Source organism: Lynx rufus, unplaced genomic scaffold (genome assembly GCF_022079265.1).
Source record: "Lynx rufus isolate CCGP_SWC_20201006 ecotype Redwood Valley unplaced genomic scaffold, mLynRuf1.p SCAF_13, whole genome shotgun sequence".
In the NCBI taxonomy this organism is placed as follows: domain Eukaryota; kingdom Metazoa; phylum Chordata; class Mammalia; order Carnivora; family Felidae; genus Lynx; species Lynx rufus.
The window spans coordinates 17,422,308-17,446,672 of record NW_025814827.1 but is presented as its reverse complement, the minus strand read 5'-3'; the positions used below and the strand labels follow the sequence as shown (position 1 = coordinate 17,446,672).

Genomic DNA, 24,365 nt, shown 5'->3' with positions numbered 1-24,365 from the left:
TAAACAAACATTAAAAAACAAACAAACAAACCTCACAATGCTCCTCAAACAACAATGCAGAACTTGTCAGAAAGGGTGAACATATTTGGGTCCTAAAGTAAAATTCTTCTATTTAATTAAATTGTCATTTGAATACAATTCTACCCTCCAGAAAGAAAGAATGCCCAAGGGCATTCTGTTTCTTCTTGGAGCCCATCTAAGTTACTTTCATTTTCTACTCCCTAATCTGAAGCAACTATTTTTTTTAAGATTTACTATTATTATTATTATTATTTTATGTAAGTCATCTCTACACCCAGGATGGGACTTGAACTTACGATCCCAAGATCGTGTTACATGCTCTTCCAACTGAGCCAGCCAGGCAACCCCTGAAGCAACTTAAAAAGCAACTTAAAAATAAGACCTCTACTATCACATTTATTCTTTATGATACCTCCTGCTGTTCTCCTGAAAATACATTCAGCATTTAACAATTCTTTTGTTCTCCAATATTAGCTTGCTTTATATTTTCATTCTATAGAATTCAATTTGGTTTATGATAATATAGGACACTGAAATTATTCTCAGCATTAGAATTTTAGAAAAAGAAAATAAATCCCAATACTGTATAACTCTTGATATTATCACAAAATATTTTATACATTTCAATTCAATAAATATTAGCCTGTGTCCAGTATTCTAGGAGGAACTAAAACAGAATATAAAAATACAAGGATGAGTTAAGCACTATCCCTAGCCCTTGAAGGCCTTACAATCTACTTTAAAGAGATAGCATATTTTGATATCCCTGCCTAGTCTCTTTGTCCCATAAATCCATTACAGGTTAATGAAGAGTACCTGGCTGGCTCAGTTGGTAGAGGGTGTGACTTTTTTTTTTTTTTTTTTTTTTTTATTGAGAGACAGAGACAGACAAAGCATGAGCAGGGGAGGGGCCGAGAGACGGGGAGACACAGAATCCGAAGCAGGCTCCAGGCTATGAACTGTGAGCACAGAGCCCGATGCGGGGCTGGAACTCACAAACCACGAGATCATGACCTGAGCCGAAGTCGGACGCTTAACCAACTGAGCCACCCAGGCGCCCCTAGAGTGTGTGACTCTTAATCTTGGGGTCGTGAATTCAAGCCCCACATTGGGCACAGAGCTTGCTTGCTTATTTACTTGCTTATATACATACAAACAAACACACAGGTATCACTAATCAATTATTACTTAACTAGCCCAAAGGACATTGTAATCAATCATTCTTAATGGCAATGGAAAGAGTAACAGGTTATAAACGACACTACCAGCTATTTGTATTTGTCATCCTCACAACAGGGGACAAACAAACACACCAATAATCAAAACATACAACAGAATATACAGGCTATCTTGACCGTACCCCAAAAAGTGCTGAGAGTTCAAACAGTTTTACAAAGAAACTCTAATCTTAGTTTGACAAGAAAACGGAAAAACTTTTCTCTGACTGTAAAAACAATACATACTCTTTTAGAAAATTTAGAAAATATAGATTAAAATTTTCAATCATAATCAACCAACCATAATAACTATTAACAGTTCGGTCCACAGTATTTCTGACCTGACTTGTACCTAGTCATACCATATTTTAATGCAAAATTTGAACTATACCATTTGTACAGTTACATACATGGTTTCTTTCAGCTTAACAGTATAAGGCAAGCACTGATTTTTAAATGATTGCAGAGCATTCCAGGATACTTTCCTATTGTGGGGTCATTTAGGCTGCTTAAAATTTTTTGCTACTAAAAATGAAACTGCAGTGGGTACTTTTTATTTTTTAATGTACATAAATCTTTGACAGATTCTGCATTTTTCTTTTAGTTGGATTCCCAGTGGTAGTTTCTGATCAAACATTTTAAGGGTCTTGATATCTACTGACAAGTAACTGAAAAAGGGGCTATATCAATTTATATTACATAATAACATGGATCAAGATTTCAGTAGGCAGAGATGGGAAGGAACTGGATTTCTGGCAGAAGGAAAATTTTCAAGGACTATAAATTACTTATTTTGACACGAGAAGGCAGTTAACACTGGAAATATACTTAAACCCAAATGATGGAAAGCCCTAAATGCTAAGATTAGGAAACTGTATCAGCAATATTAGCAGGTACAGGACATAAGGTTGTAAACACAAGTGACATGATCAAAACAATCAGAACTATAACCTAGACAAAGATTACTTTGGTAAGAGTAAACACATAACTTGCATACTGAGAGACAGTAACTAGTGTCATTATGATTATAACTTCCCAAAGTTTTAATGGTTAACAACAGGTGTGCAGTAAAGATTTGGGATAAGATAAATAAATAAAAGAGACAGTGTGAACCACTCAGAGAGAAAGTAGCACTGACAAAGTACAGATGTACAACAGGAGAGATAAAGACAGATTTCAGATAAAGATGTCAAAGGGGATCGGCTCAGGAATTTATGGTTCTGGCTGCTCTATTAAAGTACTTATAAATATTTACCCCACATAGGAATGGGGTGTGATTGAGCATGGTAGAGTCATCAAAAGTAATCTCGTATGAGGAAAAGATAGCAGACTATGCAAAGAATGCGAACCAATTTATCCATTAAACAAAAAGCATTAAGTAATATGAAATTAATATACTAAAAAAAGAAAATCTCTGGCAGCTGGGTAGAGAACAGATTACACAGGAAATGAAGAGAACAGATTATAGATTCCCTACTCCACATGTGGTATGCAGACCAGGGGCAGCTACAGCATCACCTAGGAGTGTCTTAAAAATTCAGAAACTTGCCTCCCCCAATGGAAATGGAATCTGTATTTTAAGATCCCTGGTAATTTGTATGCACATTAAAAATTGGGAGGCCCTAGACTAAAGGGCAGAGGAGTAGCTAAAGGATACCATAACTCCCTTAGTAAGGGCTGGAATCAAAGGGACTGGGAGAGAAAAGAGAATATTTACTTGCCCTTGAAAAAGCAAACTAACCATAAACAATAGTCCGATTACATAAAGAGAAACCACATTGGGTTTTGAACCTCTATAACGCTTTCAATATATATTGAAAAAATATATATCGAACTCAAGAACAAAACAAACAAAAGAACAGATCATAGAAGCAGTCAAGAAGTAGAGAGATTGAACACATTTTAAACAGTTTATCCAAGAGCATTGATAATAATCTATCAATTTCTAATAGAGACTTAGAAGAATAAAGGCTTGCAACTTAATGAGATGGGACTTCCAGTTTACAAACTGGGAGAAAATTAGAGAAGTGCATTTGAGGATGTGAAGCTCCAAGTATTTACTGTTTTTCTAAACTCATGAAAACTTCCATTTTTTTAAGTGATATGGTGCAAGTAAAATGAATTCATGTATAGCTGTCAAATGAAATTTTCTCAAATTTGTTATTTAATAAGCCTACCAAAATCACAAAGAGATTATCTTTCAGTATTTTGTATTTGTGTGTGCATTAAGCTTTAGGTCCCCTGAACATCAATATAATTAACTGAGGACTAAATGATACCAAAGAATTGTTAATTCTGTCAGGTATCATAACCACATCATGGTTATGTAAGAAAATGTTTATTTCTTTAGAAATGTATACTGAAATATGTAAGGATGAATAAATTTGCTTCTAATACCTTACAAAAAGAAAGAAATACAGAAAGGACATGTGGCAAAATCTTGATACCTGTTGCATCTGAATCAGAGACTGGCAGCCCATAGCCCATTTCTATATGGCGTAAGCTAAGAATGGTTTCCCGTGTTTCAAGAATTGTAAAAACAACAGAAAAACATGTATTGCCTCCAAAACCTAGAATGTTTACTAGCAGTCTCTTTACAGAAGAAGTGCTGATGCCTGCTCTGGACGATGGGCATGTAAGAATTTATTGTACCATCTTTCTCTACTTTTCTGTATGTTACAATTTTTCATACTGAAAAATTTTTAAATACCGCATTCCACTCCACACTCAAGATAAATCTACTAAACCACAGTAACGTTTTAACAGAAACCAAGCAAAAAAATTAAAAAAAAAAAAACAAAAAACACTCCAAGTTTGCAACATTCAAAATGTACTTTTAACGATGAAAAGTGATCCTCACTGAGCAGATATTTGAATGAATCACATACCAGGCACTGTTCTAGGATCAGCAGACAGAGAAGTGAATGAAACAGACAAAATTCCTTGCCTTCATAGAATCCTGCATTGTTATGCTTACTCTTATTTGACTCACAAATATTCTACCTTCCTCCCTTTCCGTATTGTCAAGGACATTACTGCGTGTTCCAATATATAAAAACTAACATCAGTCAACTATACTTCAACTAAAAAAATCCCTAAACATTCACATGTACTTGTTTTCAATGCAAACAAATCATTCAACATAAAAGCTAGGTTAGTAACTTTCTGAAAATCAAATAATTAGACAATACTTACTGGAGATCCAAAGTTATGTCCAACTTCATGAGCAAAAGTAATGTGAGAGACTTTGGGGGGTACATGAGACCCATAGTTCTGAACAGTAATAATTCCAGTGTTTAAGGACTTCTTCTTACCATCTGAATACAGCTTACTTTTTTCACATATTCCTCCAGAGCTTCCTAATTCAGAACAGAAGATGGCTAAATTAGCATCTATTTACCCCTCAAAATAACTTTCTAATATATGCTATATTAAATTAAAACATTTTATATATCCCACTTATATCAAGTACTCAGAAGCTTTTTTAGTCCAAGATTAGGAAGTCATTTCAAGTAAGTTTTAGTGGTACACATAAAGAAAGTGCCAGGATGTAGAACAAGGCACTTAATAAAATGTTCTTCATAATCGAAGTATTCCCCAATTTTTGCTCCCATCAATTTAGCAAAACAAGTATTTAAGTTTCTGTTAAATCTGAATATATCCGTATTTATGCTGTCAAAGCCTATATACCTTTTCATATTAAAAAATTACATTTAATTTAAATGAAAGTTGAACAAAATATGCTCAAGTAGATTCTGAGAAAGTCACTTCTACAAATAATAGCAGTGATGCATAGGAGTATGTAATTCACTATCCTGAGAGGCAATACACAATATATTTTTTAAAAGAGAAAATAATTAGTGGTTGCCAGGGGCTGGTGGGCAAGTGAAGAGAAGGACAGGGAGAGATTTGTAAAAGGGTACAAATTTCCAGTTATAGAATGAGTAAGGTCAGAGCACCTGGGTGGCTCAGTTGGTTAGGCATCTGACTCTTGGTTTCGGCTCAGGTCATGATCTCACGATTTGTGAAATCAAGCCCCACATAGGGCTCTGTGCTGATAGCATGGAGTCTACTCTCTCCCTCTCTCTCTGCCCCTCCCCAGCTTGCACACACTCTCTTTCTCAAAATAAATAAACTTTTTAAAAAAATTAAAAATAAAAAAATAGAAGGAATAAGGTCTAAGTAGCTAATGTATATATAACATGATGTGTATAGTTGATAACACTATATTGTACAAATGAAATTTGCAAAGAGTGTAGAACTTAAATATTCTCAACGAAAATAAATAAATATGTGAGGTGATGGATGTGTTACTCAAGGGGAGGAAATCCTCTCACAATGTATATGAATATCAAATCATCATATTGTACACTTCAAATATCTTACTATTTTATTTGTCAATTACACCTCAATAAAGCAGAGGAAAAAAGAAAAGAATTATGTCCAGTAGGTAATAAAAAAAGGGGGGTGGGTGGGTGGGAAGGAAGGAAGGAAGGAAGGAAGGAGGAATGGATGGATAGAGGGTGGGATGGAAGGGGAATAAAGCAAATGTGGAAAAAACCTGACTAATATATCAGGAGTTCACTGTACTATGCCTGCAACTTTTTAGCAGGTTTGAAATTTTCTTCAAAATAAGTTCAAAAAATTGAATTATCATTTTCCAATGTGTCTCAAGAATACTTTCAAATTTTAAAAGAAAAGCCCTATCACTGGGGCGCCTGGATGGCTCAGTCTGTTGAGTGTCTGACTTCGGCTCAGGTCATGATCTTGACGGTTTGTGAGTTCGAGCCCTGAGTCAGGCTCTGCACTAATACAGCCTGCTTGGGATTTTCTCTCTCTCTCTCTCTCCCTCTCTGTCTGCCCCTCCCCTCCCCTGCTTGGGTGTATACACATGCATGAGCACTCTCTATCAAAATAAATCAATAAACTTAAAAAAGAAAAAGAAAAAAAGTGAAGCCATATTGCTACTTTATTATACATATTAAATCATTTTGTAGTTCACCTCTGCAATAATAGGAACTTTAAAGCTTAATATCAAAATGAAAGTACTTGCACATCTAAAAGCAGTTAACATAAGAAATCAGAAAAACAACAACAGGAAAATCAGAAAATGGCTGACCAACCCATCTTTACGTATATTATACTGAGAAGAACATAGTTCTTTTTAAAATTCTGTTAAAGACTTTTAGTGAGAATTCACATGTAAAAGGTTTCTCTCTTTGTTTTTTATTTAAATACAATCAAATGTTAGGATATTCTGATAAGTGATCAAATTATTTCAAATTAGCTTTCTATACACAAAGTTACAACCAAGTTAATAAACCATTAAAAAAATCTAATATTTATAATCCTTAATAAAGCATATCATAGATGGCAATTCAAAATAGATTTGCAAGAATGTCATGACACTACAATTGCTGCCCTGTTCCTTTTAACATTAGAAAATATATGGCAACAAAATATAAATCTGAATTACTGTTATGATAGGAGTTAGGAAGAAGTTAGGAAATAACATGCTTCACAGAAATGTAAACTGAAAGACTGGGCCTATGCAGATTTTAACCACCAAAAATTAGAGAACCTTTATGATATTCAAAACTTACTACCTCTTCTACAAAGAAATCTTAACAGAAAGAAATCAGCAAATAATTTAACAATATGTAACATATTTTCTTATGCTACTTCTACTTTTGAGATGAGTCCTAAGGACTGTATCACTATTTCCAGACTAGAAAAGGTATGAATAGCACTCTGTATGTAGTAATTATCATCTACATATTATAGTTTTAAACAAATAGTAAATTAAAATCCTGCCTTAGTGAAGATTTGTCATATGGAAATTGGTCCAATGCAGTATTGTCAAACTTGAATTAAGCATAGAAGACTTCACACTGTAAATCTTTATCAGTTAAAAAAAAGAAGAAATAAATAGCAAGTATTAAAAACTCTGCAAATATATTTTTCTGTATGTTTAAGGTCTATCTCATTTAAGGGATGATCATACATAAATTCAAATGTACTTTTCTGAAATACAGTAATTCACACCTTGTTTAACATCTTAACAACTACTTTCAGTTTTAATAACTATCACTTACAGAAAAGTTTGGTATTTGTTACAAACTATTAACATGTTAACTCAACAGAAAAAAATAAAACATTAAATTTAATTTTATAGGCTATGGTTTAATTTTTTTTGGCAATAGTGCACTGACTTTTTTTACATTTTAATTCCAATACAGTTAACATACAGTGTTGTATTAGTTTAGGTGTTGATTTAACAATTCCATGTAACACCCAGTGCTCAGTTATGGTTTAATTTTGTAAAAAATACTGCAACTAGTTCTGATGTGCCAGAAACTCAATTAGTGATATCATACATATCTACAGTGAAACTATATAGCTCTAGTTCAGTAACTGCTTGATATCATACATTTAAAATTTTACTACATGTAGTCATCACTGCAAAACACAAATTGTAAATAGTAATGAGAAGGGTAAGATTTTTAAAATTTGAGTTAAAAGCTATTAAAACAGACCTCCCCCCCCCCTCCAAATTAGAAAAACCACAAGGGTAATATAATACCCTGACAGAGTCCACAAACACAGTTTTGATGTGAACAGGCCTAAACACCTAAAACTTAATAGCAGCATACTGACCATGCAGTATCAATCTGAGCAGTAATTTTGAACCAGACAGTAGTACTACTCCCAGAAAGGTTATCAGGAAATGTCCTGGGACATTTCTTCACCTTTCATGTCTGGGGAGCAGTACTCACACATAACAGGTAGGGACCCCAGATGTTAAACATCCTGCACGGAACAATCCAGACCTGCACAAAATGCCAATATATTTAGTGTCCTGTTGTAACATTCTAATGATGCAATTCTCCTAGCCCTATAATTAGACTTTTAAACAACATGTTAAGAATTTGACAGTTTGTGGGTTATCTTGTGAACACCATTTTGAGCTTTGTATGCCCTTAAATCCTAATATGTAAAATCAAACTAAAATTTCTTAACTAAGAAAAACAGAAGAGACCATTGCTACCAAATGAAATGTCTCATAAAATGTTTTTCACAAATGAGTTAGAGGAATACTAAATGGTTCAGGATTAATTATGGAGACGAATTCCAGAGCTTGCCTTATTCGGTGTCCTGCCCAAAGTGAGACTATGTTCATTAGGATAACATTAAGAAGGACAATATATGAACAAAATATACCTTAATAAATTAAAAAAAAAAAGTCCCTATCAAAAGCCATGTTGGAAGGGTGCCACAAATGAAATAAAACAAAAATTTTATCTAATATAGTCATTTACTCAGTCAAGGAATCAATGTTTCAGTCTCGAAATTAAATAAGAGGCTACCTGCTTAACACAGACGAGTGCTCATACAAAGAAAAGTTTAAAGAAATCTTTCTAGATTCATATCTAAGACTGACTTTGTCTGGAAGACCAGACTCCCTTTTTTGGCTCTCTTCTAATCTGTGTATAAATTTTTATTATCTCACGAACCATGAAATCATGAACTGAGGCAAAGTCAGATGCTTAACCGACTGAGCCACCCACAGGTGCCCCTAACCTGTATATAATTTTAAATGGGAGCCTCCAAGCCAGCCCAGTTCACTAGTTGTTTCCACTTATTATGGAGTTGGACAGGAGGTGCTGTTTTCCTCATTAAAGAAACCCAAGGCAGTACCCAGCTACAGTGTGATATTAAATAAGAATAAAAAGTAGTATAAGAAGACTTAAAGAAACCTACTATTCAAATGTTTCAGCCTTCATTTTTCCCCAGTTTAACAAAGTCAGCAGAGACTACAGCTAATAATTAAAGTAAAATTCCGTGAAAATTAATATCACAACAAAATCTTTCCCACCACCATTTGAGTAGTAAAATATCTGCATAATTAAATAAAAGCTAAATAATACAACAAAATCAAAATTAGGCCAAATAAAAATGAAAAGATTAATAGTAACTGATCATAAGCTGAACAGATCAGCTATGAAATGGTATTTTTTAAATATCAGATAACGGGGGGGGGGGGGGAGGGCGCCTGGGTGGCTCAGTTAGGCATCCGACTCTTGATTTTGGCTCAGGTCGTTATCTCATGATTGGTGAGATCAAGCCCCATGTTGGACTCTGCTCAGACAATGCTGAGCCTGCTTGGGATTCTCTCTCTCCCAATCTCTCTGTCCTTCCCACATGCACGATTTCTCTGTCTCAAAATACATAAACATTAAAAAAAAAAAAAAAGAAAACAAACAGGTAACAGGAAGCATTACTAAGATCTATAGGCAGAAACATGAAGTCCCAAAGGGCATGAACATGAGAGAAGAAGTTACAATGAAAAATAAACATGTTGAAGCAAAATGATTTACCTGAATTTACAGAGAACAGACAAGAACCCAGTCTCCTAGCTCCCAAACCAGTGCTCTTCCTATTATGCCATGACAATTACCCAAAATGATATCTAAATATTACAGAGTAGTACTCTCTTATAACTCCTTTTTCTTAAAAAAATGGATTCCAACAATACAAAACCTCCATTAAAATGCAGGAAAACATTTCAACTTCTTATCAGAAGTGTCTTACAGAAAGCTAAGATATTAAAGTATATAATACTTAGCACACTAACTACTAAATGCACTGAACCTGGAAACAAAAGGTCCAGATTCTAGGCTCTGTGTGATACTGGGTTGGTCTCTGAATCCTTTCCTCATCTGCAGAATGGAGGCAATAACACCTATACCTCAGAGGGGTACTGGAATAATCAATTAAGACAAATATATTTTTCCTTATAAAAAATACAATGTAAGTCAAATATAAGACTCAGTTCAGATAGTCAAAGGGCAAAAGGAAGTGAAGAAAAAACCTGTCAATGTCTAGTATAGGGCAGGCACCCTATACTAGAAAAAGTTGGATCAAGGGAACAAAGATCCCTTCTCTTGCCCATTCTGGCCTCCATTTTGTCCCTGTCTAGCCCCTTCCCAACAGCTCTTAGAATAAGGCTTCTAAGAACTGGAGTTGGGAATTTAACACAGAATAAAGGCAGCAGATGTAGAACCTATGACAAAAAAATAAGTTATGTGTCCCACCATTTAAAATCCAGAACTCTACCCACTGCCACTTCAGTAAAATCAGCGGCATGATACTTGGTGGTCCAAATAAAAAAAATAACTAGATATAAAAATTAACTGTCCCCCAAATCCATCACCCCAGTTTAATCATGAGAAAAACATCAAAGAGACTGGAAGAGAGGGGCATCCTACAAGATACCTACCTGACCAGTACTCCTCAAAATTGATAAGGCCATCAAAAACAAAAAAAGTCCAAGAAACTAAAACAGCCAAGAAAAGACTAAAGAGACATAACAACTAAATGTAATGTGGTATCTTGGATGAGATCCTGGAACAAAAAAGAGATCTTAGGTAAAAACTAAAAAAATGTGAATCAACTATGGACTTCAGTTAACAATAATGAAGCAATATATTTGTTAACTATAACAAATACACCGTACTAATGTAAGCTGTTAATAATATGAGGGAAAGAGGGTGTACAGGAACTCTCTATGCCATTTGCTCAATTTTTCTGTGAATCTTAAACTGTCCTAAAAATATAGCTTATTTTTGCATTTATAGACATGAAGCTATCTAAAGATTAAAAAAAAAAAAATGACCAAGCTCCTTCAGGAGCATTACATTCTTAAAGAGCACAAGTTTGGAGGTGAAAATGTAAAATGACAGCAAGTTTCTGGTTTGTAATCATCCAATCATTTTCCCAGGAGCCATTCTGTAAACAAGTTTCTTTAGAGACAAAAATATGAATATGGTAGTTCTGAGTGCATCAGAATCACCTGGAAGGCTTGTTCAAACAAAGATTGTTGGACTCCACACCTAGTGGAATCAGTAGACCTGGGTGGGACCTATGAATTTACATTTCTAACAAGTTCCCAGGTGATGCTGATGCTGCTAGTCCAAGGAACAGACTTTGAGAATCACTATATTAATGGTAATTTACAACAAAAAATCAAAAGCATCCTTGAATTTTAACAGTACTTACTAATGAACAAGTAGAAGAAATTATAAACTTTGTGATAAAATCATCCAACTTATTAAAGGAGGGGAAAAGAAATTTCAAAATATAAAAGTTATAAAACATGTGAAATTATCAAAGAAAAGAATGAGTTTGTAAAATCTGCTGACAATGCAAGTAACACAAAAGCAGGACAGATCAACATAAGAGACAAATATAAATCTCCAAAAATACTGTACTATGATATATACAATCCATGACATAAACTTGCACCTTAAGGACATTATGAAAATGTGGAAGAAAAACAAAAGAAGTTTTGAAAATTGTAAAAAGAATATTCATTGCTGGCTTAAAAAAAAGAGCAGAAAGTATAAAAGCTAAAATATAGTACCACTTAAGATTTAAAATACGCATTACAAATCAAACAATAAACTAATAGGAATACAAAATAAACTAGGAATAGAAAAGCTGGCCTTATCCTACATAAAGCAGAAGGTGATTCTTATAAAAAGATAGAAATGATACATCAGAAGAAAGAGACATTACTGTATACAGCTCAAAAGCTGACAGACTATTGATCAAACTCTATATGACCAAATCTATATTCAAACAGTATGTGATTGTTTCTACTCAACCTTTCAATTAATAAATCTGTATTTCTCTAAACGAGGCTTCTGAACTTAATGATAATGTAAATCACAGACTGTTCCACCTCCACTGCAATGGGTAGAGGATCCTATCCCAGATTTCTTAGCAACAGCAGTGTTCATGGCTAAGGCAGAGACCCCAGTAGAACACGGGCCCAGGTGCCGAGGTCAGTGGAGCTGTGGGTACTGACACCTGCTGCTTACGTCTCTTTTCAGGGAACACTTTACTTTTGTTAAAATAAAGGCTATAAATAAAATAATAATAAGAGCAGTCTTTCTTTTCTTTTTACCTAGTGCTCCTGACCAGGGTTTCTCCACTCTCTATCTCATTCCAGAACAGAAGCAAGAACATAGTTTTCCCCTTGTAATTCTAAGGCCCTCTTTCCAAGAAAAATAAAAATCTTTAATTAATAATATTAACTTCTATGAAAAAATTAATATTTCATTTTTGTTTTCAAAATGAGTACTTCTTTTTCTCACAAAATTATTTATTTCAGCCACTGAATATACCAAATGTCAGGATACCCCCTTGTTAGTACTCATGACAAAATAAAAAGTTGTTTCATCTATTTTTCTACTTACATCATGCTTGCCTAACTCAAGTTGAATAAATTAAGATAATGTACAGGCATCAGGTTCTCCTATACTTTTGTAAAATTCAAGTTGCCCTGAAAACTGCTTTTTGTTTCAAGCATTAAGGCAAGAAACAGTTAAATAAACTACCTGAAGGTGCTCCAACCCAAGCCAGACCAAGAACACCATCATCAAAATCTCGGTCTGTGAAGACATAGGCCAAACAGTAGTCATCATGATTCTGCTCAGAATTCAATTCCAGAAACTTCTCCACGCCAATATTTGGGAATCGAAATGGATTTGTAGGGTCCTTCTCATCAGCAGTTGTGTTGATCTAAAATTCAAAACAATTATTTAAATAAGCAATTAAAGTTAGCAGAGCCTTTGTGTAAAATCTTTGCTCCCCTTCTTCTGCATTTGCCTGCACAATATGCTTGGGACCCAAGGGAAATCAGGCCTGAATTAAGGCTTCTACAACTCATCCCCCAATGCCCCCACCCCTGAGCTGATTATAGAAGCTGAAAAGAAGGAAGGGGGGTGGGGGAGTGGGGGGAGAAACAGAGTAGGAGAATTAAAATTGAGCATGTTAAATTTCTGGGCAAGGTTTGACCAGGTTCCTGAACACTGAGCATTCTCTTTGGGATGGAAAAACAAGTTCTTCTTGAAAGAAAAATTCTAATAAAAGTATAGCTTCTCAAATTTAATCATCTGAGTAAGTCTCTTTTAGTGCTAATCTCCTGCACATGGTGGAAAATATAAGGATATAAAACTTTAGCTAATTACTAGAACATAACATAGATATCAAACCCAAGACTGTCAATTCAACAGACAAATCATTTTCTTGGTTCTCCTTGCCTAAAATCACAGGAGTCGAGCCCAATAAACTGCAAGTTCAATTGTTTTTCCCTGACTGTGGGCAAGATTTTTTTTTTTTTTTTTTTACTGACAATTCTCTTCTCTTACTGTATGAAGCTGAGTTCCTCCAGAATATTTCTTAAGATGCTTAGCTACTATACTCCTAGTGCAGGTTCCTCCTTCACAATCTGAAGAATAATCAGTTCTGACACCAAACTTCTACAAACAAAAACTTTCATTTATTAGCCCCTGCCTCCTTTCAGAGACCCCTGCCTAACCTTTGAAGTCCTAGAACAATGTGGCTTTCCTCAAGTAAGTGAGAGCATTACAGACAGAAGTGTTGATACAGAATAAAAAGGGGTATCCATGAAAGTAAACATTTTTTAGAAGGCAAACTTCATCCTATTGAAAATGTTGGTAGTAAAGGGAGGATATAACAGTTGATAAAATGAGAATGTTAGGTCTTTTTAGGATCCACACCCTTCAGTAAAACCAAGAGGCTTAGAAGCAGGATTGCAAAAACACTACTCAGGGCAACTGCCTAAGGACAGATTTCAGAACATCTGATTTATCTACTAACAATTAACTAAAAACAATCAGTAATGGTCATCTAACATAAATAATTCCAAAAGCTATTACACTACATTGTAAATAACACATCTGAGAGACATGCTATAAATGGCTTTTTTCCCAGTCAAATGAAATTCCTTGATATTTCTGTAATATTGGCTACAAATAAAAACTGCATCTAAATTTTAGCTACCTATATCAGAAATGAGATAATTCTTATTTAAATATTGATACAAACTTCAAATTAATTAATGGGTCACAAGGAATCTTCAGCAGATGAGATCTGAACTAAAATTTCAATCTCAGCTAAAAACCTGAAAACAACTAACTGCCACACTATCCATTCATACACATGCATTTCTTCATAATGCAAAGCATTTTACTCAAAAAAAAGTGCTTCACTAAATTTGTTCTGGTATTCTTTACTTTTCACTACTTTGCATTTTAAATTGATAAGAACAGAGACTACACTTGATCTTAGCCAAAAGGCCAAGAAGTGATTCACTACTTTGCATTTTATTGCTTTGCCTACTAAACAATATTTTTCTTGGTCATTTAAGGGTTTAAATTGCTCTCAATATACATGAAAGCAATTGATTATGAACAATTCTTACATTATTTATCTACAAACCACATTTCACCTTAAATTCCAATTTAACATTTAATCATACTACTAAGGATCAATTTTGCCTATGCTATTAAATATATTACATCCATGAACACAAATTATAATTTAGTCAACCATATTTGAAGAAAGTTAGAAGCACAAAAATAAAGAAACCCTGTGGCAAATACTTTCGTAAAATAATTTTTTTAATTCAGGTTCTTATCTAGTTTATGAATTCATATTCTTAAAAGCTATACACATGGAAAGATTCACATTTGGAAAACTTCTGAAACAACCAACCCAATTTTGTTAGTAATTTAAAATCTACTTATTTAAATTTATAACATTAAAACTAATCATCAGTGACCCTGTGGCTCTGGGTGAGCATTTCTCAAAATGTGTTCTACATTTATTTGGACTCTCAGTTGACATTAATACAGAAAAGGTTCCATGGTCAAATTATTTCTGAAAATTATGAGTTTCAGGGCAGCTGGATGGCTCAGTCAGTTAAGCGTCCAACTCTTGATTTCAGCTCAGGTCATGATCTCACAGTTCATGGCATCAAGCCCCACATCAAGCTCCACACTAACAGCAGAGAGCGTGCTTGGGATTCTCTCTCTCCCTTGCTCTCTGCCCCTCCCTTGCTCTCTCTCTTTCTCTCTCTCAAAGTAAACATTTTAAGAAAAAATTATGAGTTTCTCTCAAGAAGGAATTCTCAAAATCTGAGATAAGTTAGCGTGCACTGTGAATTTACAAGACGAGGGTACAGTACTGTTTTTCCGACTTCCAATTTTATTTAACCATTCCATCTATCTTTTCCTTCCCTGGAACACCAAATGAGACACACTCGGAAAAATACCACACAAAGCAAATCTTAAGAAGCTGGAAAATGACATCAGGGGGATAAAAGGTCAAGTACTATACCTGTAGTTATTGAGAAGTTATGGCTTTCTAAATGTTATATTAATCAGACAGAATATAGTATGACTGTTACCTCTTTTGCAGTACAGATTACAGCCCTACAGATTTCGTTCTAAATCATAAACCCAGTGTGTGTGTGTGTGTGTGTGTGTGTGTGTGTGTGTGTGTGTAAAAGCCAAGAGTAAAGATAGTAGGATCAGTAATATAAAATAAACTATTACTACATAAAGATGAAGTAAAAACCAAGTATTTTTCTTTTTGTAAACATGGTCCTTATGGTCTTTGTTAATGTTCTGAACTACTGAAATTCCTTACTCTTGGGCTGTCTGGGTGGCTCAGTCAGTTGAGCATCTGCAGCTCAGGTCATGATCTCACAGTCTGTGGGTTCGAGGCCTGCATCGGGCTCTGTGCTGACAGCTTAGAGCCTTGAGCCTGCTTCAGATTCTGTGTCTCCCTCTCTCTCTCTCTCTCTCTCTCCTTCTGCCCCTCCCCTACTTGTGCACGCACGTGCTCTCTCTCTCTCAAAAATAAACAAACATTGAAAAAAATAAAAAAATAAAGGAATTCCTTACTCTTATTCGTTTCACCATGAAACTGATGTTGCGGATTCCAGAGAAGTCTGTGGTCTGGTAAATTGTATCAATTGCTTTAACATGACTGGATATCTATAGATTTAAAAAAAGAACAATATTTTAGAGGCAGTATTAAAACGTGAAAAAAGACTGTGAATTTCCATCTCCCAAATCAAGAATTATTCATGTTCGACCACACTCAAATTTTAAAATGTCTACATCATATACTGGATGAAAAGATGAAATAAGATTAGTCAACTAGGGCTGAGAGGGGAGATTCTGTGCCTTTTCCAGACTCGTTCCCAGCCAAAAACAAACATGCACTCTTGCTTGAATCATATAAAACTTTGTTCCCTCAATCAACCCTGCAATGTCAGACCTCCATGCCTTTTCACATGCTATTTTCTTATGCCTACAGTATCTTTATTTATCCTTCAGGCTTAGTTTGAATATCTTCTGTAAGAACTTCCCTGATAATAATCAGGACACTCAGTCATTCTCTGACTTTAGTCTTTCTATTGCTGCACTAGTACACATTCTCTAAGTTCTGTTGACCACTTTCTATACACTGGAACTGTTTTAGGTGCTAGGAATCTAATGGTGAACAAATAGAAAAGGTCCATATAAATTTACAAAGATTTATTCCAGAGGAGGAGGGATGAGAGGAAGTAATGCAAACATAAATAAGATACATTCAGATTTGCTAAATTCTAGGGGCATCTGGGTGGCTCCGCTGGTTAAACGTCCAACTTTAGCTCAGGTCATGATCTCACCAGTCATGGGTTCGAGCCCCACGTTGGGCTCTGTGCTGACAGCTCAGAGCCTGGAGCCTGTTTCGAATTCTGTGTTTCCCTCTCTCTCTGCCCCTCCCTGACTCATGCTCTGTCTCTCTCAAAAATAAATTAAAAAAAAAATTAAAAAAAAAAAAAAAGATTTACTAAATTCTAGGAGGAAATTAAACATGGTGATAGAACACAAAAGACTTCTCTGTTTATGTACCTGACTCCCAACTAAACTCTCTGGCTTCTAAACCACTTTCCCAACTTTATATATAAAAAGCATTCTTGCTACAATTTATGTAAAAGCATGTATATACACTTTTAAAACTATTTTCAAACAAATTATACAAATACGACACAGTCAGGTGGAAGAATGAACAGTAATAATTTCAGAAGTAGCTCAGGTTGACATACTGTTAAAGAAAGTCCTAACAATGCTGACAGGGTCTATTATAAATTCATGCTATCTAACCTCAGCTTGGCCTAGTAATCCCTTATCAGATTCTGTTTCTTCTCCATTCCTGACAGTAGTAGTTCAAACATTCCTCCACAGATGATTATACTTCATACTTTACTGAGAGCTCGTCTTGATTCCCCTCCCTCCTAACCTTCAAATTTTTCTAACTTTATCCATTTCTATCTTCCTCAAAGGGTAATTCTTCCTTAAAGGGAAACTTTTCTTTATTCCTGAATCCAATCCTTACTGGCTGGACCTGCAAGAACATTGGCTCCTATCGATTTTTCTTTCTCTTGTATATTACATTGCTTTTCTACTGGATCATTTTCCTCTTCCTACCAACTTGCTCCTGACTATTCCCTGTCTTCCTTTCACCCCGAAATACTTGATAGTATTTCTAAATCACCATATCTTTTCCTATTTTTCACATTTCTTAAAACACTTGCTGCTTCACTGGGGCGCCTGGGTGGCTCAGTTGGTTAAGTGTCCGACTCTTGATTTCAGCTCAGGTCATGAGCTCACAGTTTCGTGAGCTCAGGCCCCACATTGGGCTCTGCTCACTGACCGTACACAGCCTGCTTCAGATCCTCTGTCTCTCTCTCTCTGCCCATCCCCAACTTGTACTCACACGCTCTCTCTCTCAAAATAAATAAACTTTTAAAAAATTAAAAAAAAAATTCTTGCTGCCTCGGCCAACCCATCCATTATGCTTGCAATGTTTTCACCCTCACGACTCTACCAAGAGCAGATTAAAACTCATCAATAACCTTCTAGTAACTAAAAATCAACTACCTTTTATAGTCTTTTTTGTCTTCAGTATTATTGAGGCATAATTGCAAATAAAATTGTAAGATGTTTAAAGTACACATCTTGATGATTTGATACATGTATACATTGTGAAAGGACTCCCCCTATCTAGTAAATTAACATATTGTAGTCATTCTTCATTCTCTTTGATATCTCTATGACATTTTGTTTTGAAACTTGTTTCTTCCTTGGCTAACCCCAGTTCATCTCCAACATGTTTATTATGTTTTCCCCCATAGCTTCTCTTCCTCATCCTACTCACTATATACAGATATTATCCCTCAGTTTCCTCCCTTTTAATTTCATTCTCTCCCCTTATTTGAACTATATCTTTTGTACCCATAAATTCTATGCAGAAAGCTTAAGGTTAGGCTAACCTCTCCCAAACTCCAGGTCTACTTCAATATCCTAAGGAATGACCACTTGGCTTTTAAACACATCTAAAATTAAGCTAGTCAACAACACCAAAATGAGTCCATCACTTATACTATTGGCACCTGAATCCTCTTAGTCTCAAATCAAATTTGGAGTCAAAATGCATCCTCAAACTCTCACTGGGACTCTTCAACATGAAGGGTATCTTGCATGGTTATCTCCAAAAACTTTTTACTTTATAGTAAGTGTTGAAAAGACACAAATGCAAACAATGCAACTTTGAAAGCACCAAGTACAAAAAAAAAGTACTAAGTATGATGGGAATACAGAATAGAAATTAAATACTTCTTGTTGGAAGGATTCCTCTATTCTTCCATTCTTTAGGACCACAATTGAAAATTCAACCCTCTTACTCTTAAATATAGAGAACAAACTGAGGGTTGCTGGCAGGGGAGTGGGGAAGAGAGGAATAAATGGGCAAGGGGCATTAAGGAAGACACTTGTTCGAATAAGCACTGGGTGTTATATGTAGGGGATGAATCACTGGATTCTATTCCTGAAATCATTACTGCACTATATGCTAACTAACTTGGATGTAAATTTACAAAAAATAAATAAAAATTAAAAAAAAAAAAAAAAGAAAATTCAATCCTCTTTTCAAAGCTAAGCTCCAGTGCTATCATCTTCATGAAATCATTTTCTTACACTTCAGCTTTTCATGACTCTAAAACATCCTAACTGGTCTTTCAGTCATCTATGTACTTATCCTATATGTTCTTTAATTATTAAAAATATGTACTTTTTTTTCAAAAAAAGAGATATGCCATAACTTTAATTTTAGAGGAAAATATAGGTATAATTTAACAGTGTGAGAACTCCTAAAATAGTAGCAAAATTATAAATACCTGGGCAATCACAGCTTCTCGTGTTCCATAATATTTAAAGAACAGATGATCAGTCTGAATATAAAGCTGACAAGTATTTCTCTCAGCTGAAGTTGTACGTTTTTTCCTCAAGTGTTCTGGACCATTAACAGCATGTTCTCCTTGAGGTGTCTATATGTCAAAAAGAGAGTCATTTCTGATAATTAGTATGCTTCACTATTATACTTCATACAGCTAAGAATACACATTATGTACAATTTCATATTCTGCTTTATTATGTAACACCATAGGTATTCCCCCACACCATAAAAATTCTTATAAATCTCACTTTCAGTCGCATAACATTCCACTATATAGATGATTTATAATTTATTCAAGCAATTCTTCCACTTTTAAACATTTTCAAAACATACTTTTTAATATATAATCCTTTAAATATAAAGCAAGTCTTATAGTAGCTTATACTACTTTGATATTTTCTTCTCTCTCCCTCTAATACCCAATCTATTACCTAGCCCCATCAAATTGATCTCCTAAATACCTAGGGAATCTGCCCATTATCTCTGGTGCCTTCACATTAGCCCCAGCTACCATCATTTATTACCTAGGGTACTGCAATATCTCTATCCATATCCACTACCGGCCTTCCCTCTATTATCCAAACCACACTCTTTCCAAAATGCCAACTTGCAAAATTACCCACCTGCATAATATATTTCAATGGCTTCCTAATGCTCTAAGGATAAAGCTCTAAATGCTTTACATGTGCCACCAAATCAACATTGCAGTCTCTGCTTACATGCCCGGTTTCTTCTCATTCTATATTATTTCAAAGAGAGACTCTACCACATAACCCAACCCTAGCTCTCTGTGCTACAGCTAAACAGACTTCTTTCCAATCCTCCAACATCGTCTGTCTCCTGCCAGTCTTTGCACATGCACATACAGATGCCTTCTCCTAACCAAGCTTTTTCCTTCAGACCCATCGATTACACCACCTCACAGAATGCACCCATGTCCCTTCCATAGTGCAACCTTATGGTATATTGTGTGGTGATTGGTTTAATTTCTGTTTCCAGCCTACCACCATTACTTCAACCACTAGAACAGGAGCTCCAGAAAGAACAATCCCTGTTTGCTTCTCACTATATTGCTATCACCTAACACAGACTTGGCAGGCAAACAGCAGATACTCAGTAAGTAAGAATTAACACTGCTATTGAATCCAAGCACTTAAACATTTGCTGACATCTGAGGACTCCATTTTAACTGAGTTTTGATGACATAGTTATGGAGAATTCAAATTAAATTAGATTTGGGGCACCTGGGTGGCTCAGTCGTTAAGCATCCAACTTCAACTCAGGTCATGATCTCACCACTCATGGGTTCAAGCCCCACGTCGGGCTTTGTTCTGACAGCTCAGAGCCTGGAGCCTGCTTCGGATTCTGTGTCTCCCTCTCTCTCTGCCCCTCCCCTGCTTGCACATGTGCGCGCGCACGCGCGCTCTCTCAAAAATAAACAAAAACATTAAATAAATTGTATTAAACAAATTAAATTAGATTTTAAGCCATAATTCCAAATTTACTCTCACATTTAATACTTTGCTTCTCCCTTGACAACTCCATGTTTCTCTGTTCTCTCAGTTACCACCTTCATGTTGCCTTTATCTATTTTCACTGAGTACAGCATTCGAGGGTGGCAGTTACTCAGCTTCACCACACCCTACTGTCTTCTGGTTTCAATGGTCTCCAATGAAAAATGAGCTGTCATTTTTACTGTTGCTTCTGTAAAGGTGACAGGACTTTTTTTACTGGTTGCCTTTAAGAGTATATTATCTTTCAGTTTTTAGACTTTTCTAATAACATCCTAGGGTGTTATTTTCACTATAAAGTATTTATCCTGCTCTAACTACAGGGCTTACCAAAATTGTTGATATCCTCTGTCATATTTGGAAAAGTCTCTGCCATATCTGTCCTTATTTCACTGTCATTTTTTCCCCTCCTGAGAAATCAATTATACATATGCTAGACCTTCTTGATGAGTCTCCAATCTCTTTTCTGTATTTTCTATCCTTTTGCTTCTGAGTGGTTCATTCTGTTTTCTTATGATATACCACCCAGATCTAAATCCATCAAATTCTTAATTTCTGTTGTTATGTTTTTTAATTCTAGAATTTCCATCAGACTCTTTTGTTCATTTTCAGTTTTCTGCTGCAATTTTAAATTCCATCTTTATATACTTGAACATATTAAAGTCTGTATCTGTGTCTGATCATTTCATTACCTCGAAACCTTTAGGCTGTTTACATGTCTGATACCCCAGTACAATGTAAACTCTTTGAGGGTGTACACTTTATGCCATTTACTCTTGCATCACTGATGTTTGGTATACAACTTTTCTCCTCTTGTTCTTACATCATGTTGTCTCATTTGTTCATATGCTTATTATTTTCAGCTGAGTGCCAGACAACGTACATGAAAAACCACAGATAGAATTTTAGGCTTCAGGCGATGATATTTTTCTCAAGAGAAAATTTATTTTTGCTTCTGGCCTTCACCGTTAGGCTTGATGCACTAGTAATCCCGGATCACCTTACTTTAATCACAGATTAAGCAGCTGTGATGTAAAGCTGTAATCCCTTTGACAGGAAGAGGTAGAACATTTTTTTGACCCACCCTTACTTCCAGGGAGTAGCCCTTCAAGATCCAAACCTAAAGCACTATAGAGAAGGCCTCATGTACTATTTTTACCCTAAGGCTCAAGAATCTGGAGAGTTCTACTCAGCTTCTCAGTCTCTCAGCTACTTTATCAGGAACTGAAAGATAGAGCTGGAGAAAAGGTAGATCCAAATGCCATGCTCACTCAGTCATCCTCATATTTTCCTAAGATCTAGCCCCATAATTCTTCACAGCCTTGTTCTCTCCCCAATGCCTCCAAGCCAAAACACAAACACACACATGCAGACACACATATAAACATGTACATATGTACTTTTAAAATATTTATTTAAAAAAAATTTTATCTTGAGACCAGATTGGTTTTTATTAGCAGTTCTGAACAGGAAAAGGATTACTCTGTATCTTGAAAACAATTTTGTGGTAATTTTATGTATTCTGAATATTGTCTCAAAGCTTGTAATTGTCTTCATTTTGAGGTGTCTTTTACCCTTAATTTTCATATGGTGAAATATATCAAATTTTTTATAGTCAAAAGATTTTACATCATATTCTAAGAGTTTCTCTATCCCAAAATCCAAAATATTTTTAAATATCGTTTCAAACAATTTGCCCATTTTTTAATTGGAATTTGATGCATTATTTTAAGTGAGTTATAATACTTCTTTGTATATTCTGGAGAAGCCTTCTGCCAGATAGATGTACTGTTGACATTTTTTCACAGTCTGTGGCTTTTTATATTTTCTTAACTGTGTGTCTTTTGAGAAGATTTTAATTTTGACAAAGTCAAACTGATAAATTTTGGAGACTGGGTATTTTTTTTTTTTTAATATTTATTTTGAGACACAGAGAGAGAGCACATGAGCAGGGGGAGAGGTAAAGAGAGAGGAAGAGCCCAAGCAGGCTCAATGCATCAAAGTCAAGAGCCAGACGCTCAACCAACTGAGCCACCAAGGTGCCCCTAGAATGGGTATTTTTGTGTCCTAAAAAATTGTTGCCTATGGCAAAGTCACAAAAACTTCTATGTTTTTTTCTAGAAGTTTATGTTCTAGCCTTAAGTATATAGACTCATTATCTATTTTCAGTTAAATTTTGTATGAGGTGTTAAGTGTATAGGTTGAGGTTCGATTTTTTTTTCCATACGGATATCCAATTAATTATACCAGTACCATTTGTCAGACTGCTCTTTTCACCTTTAAATTACCGTGGGACTTTTGAGGAAATCAACTGACCTTATGGACTCTCTATTCTGTTCCATTGATTTATACATCTAACCTTAGGTCAAGAGGACACTATCTCGATTACTATAGCTTTATAGTAAGTCTTAATATCAGGCAGTGTAAATCCTCTAGCATGTGCTTTTTTGAAAGTTCTTTTGGCTATTCTAGATCCTTTACATTTCAGCCTAACTTTCAGAATCAGTTTATCAATTACTAGATAAATCCCCACTAAGATTTTGATAGGTGTTGCATTGACTCTACAGAAGAGCCTGGGGAGAATTGATATATTGAGTCTTCCAAACAATAAACACAATATATTCCTCTATTTATTAAGATATTTTATTCTTCTTGGCAATGTCTTACAGTTTTCATATATATGCCTTGTGCGTATCTTATTAAATTTATTCTAAGTATTTTATATTCTTAATGATACTTTTAGAGGTTTTTTTAAATTTTATTTTGAGAGAGACAGAAAGACGGTGAGAGAGCATGGGGGAGGGGCAGAGAGAGAGAGAAAGAGGGAATCCCCAGCAGGCTCCACACTGTCAACTTAGAGCCCAGTGCAGGACTTGAACTCATGAACCACAAGATTATGACCTGAGCCAAAATCAAGAGTCAGATGTGTAACCAAGTGAACCACCCAGGCACCCCTAGAGGGTTTTTTTGAATTTCATTTTCTAAATGTTCATTGGTACTATACAGAATACAACTGATTTTTGCATACTGACTTTTTATCTATCCTGTATCCTTGGAAAATTCACTTACTAATTTTGTAACTTTTCCTAGATTCATTAGGACTTTCTAAGCATACTCTAAATTCACCTACAAATAAATGCAGTTTATTTTCTTTATAATCTACACGCCTTTCATTTCTTTTTCTTGCCTAATTGTGCTATGACCGTGATGTGTTATCTTCTTTTAAATATTGCTGAGTTTGACTTGTTAATATTTTAAGAAATTTTGCATACATATTTATAAGGGATGTTGGTTTGTAGTTTGTTTTGTAGTTGGTTTGTAGTTTAGTTTTCTTACAATGTCTTTGGGTATCAGGATAATGCTGGCCTGACAGAACGTGCTAAGTTTTCCTTTCTCCTTTATTTTCTTAAGGGCTTTGGGTAAGATTGATATTATTTTTTAAATGTTTAGACTTCAA

General features: G+C 35.1%; 1 protein-coding gene and 1 pseudogene across 1 annotated transcript in view; both read right to left on the bottom strand.

Moving 5' to 3' along the window:
- Window positions 1-24,365, bottom strand: part of ADAM10 (ADAM metallopeptidase domain 10) — a 137,700-nt gene that overhangs the window by 24,636 nt on the left and 88,699 nt on the right. The window contains exons 6-9 of the mRNA XM_047075053.1: window positions 19,339-19,488; window positions 16,016-16,108; window positions 12,641-12,824; window positions 4,434-4,597 (exon numbers count right to left, since the gene is read on the bottom strand). Coding sequence (XP_046931009.1) covers window positions 4,434-4,597; window positions 12,641-12,824; window positions 16,016-16,108; window positions 19,339-19,488 — 591 coding nt within the window. The remainder of the gene's footprint in view (window positions 1-4,433; window positions 4,598-12,640; window positions 12,825-16,015; window positions 16,109-19,338; window positions 19,489-24,365) is intronic.
- LOC124509046 (uncharacterized) lies at window positions 14,304-14,416 on the bottom strand (annotated as a pseudogene).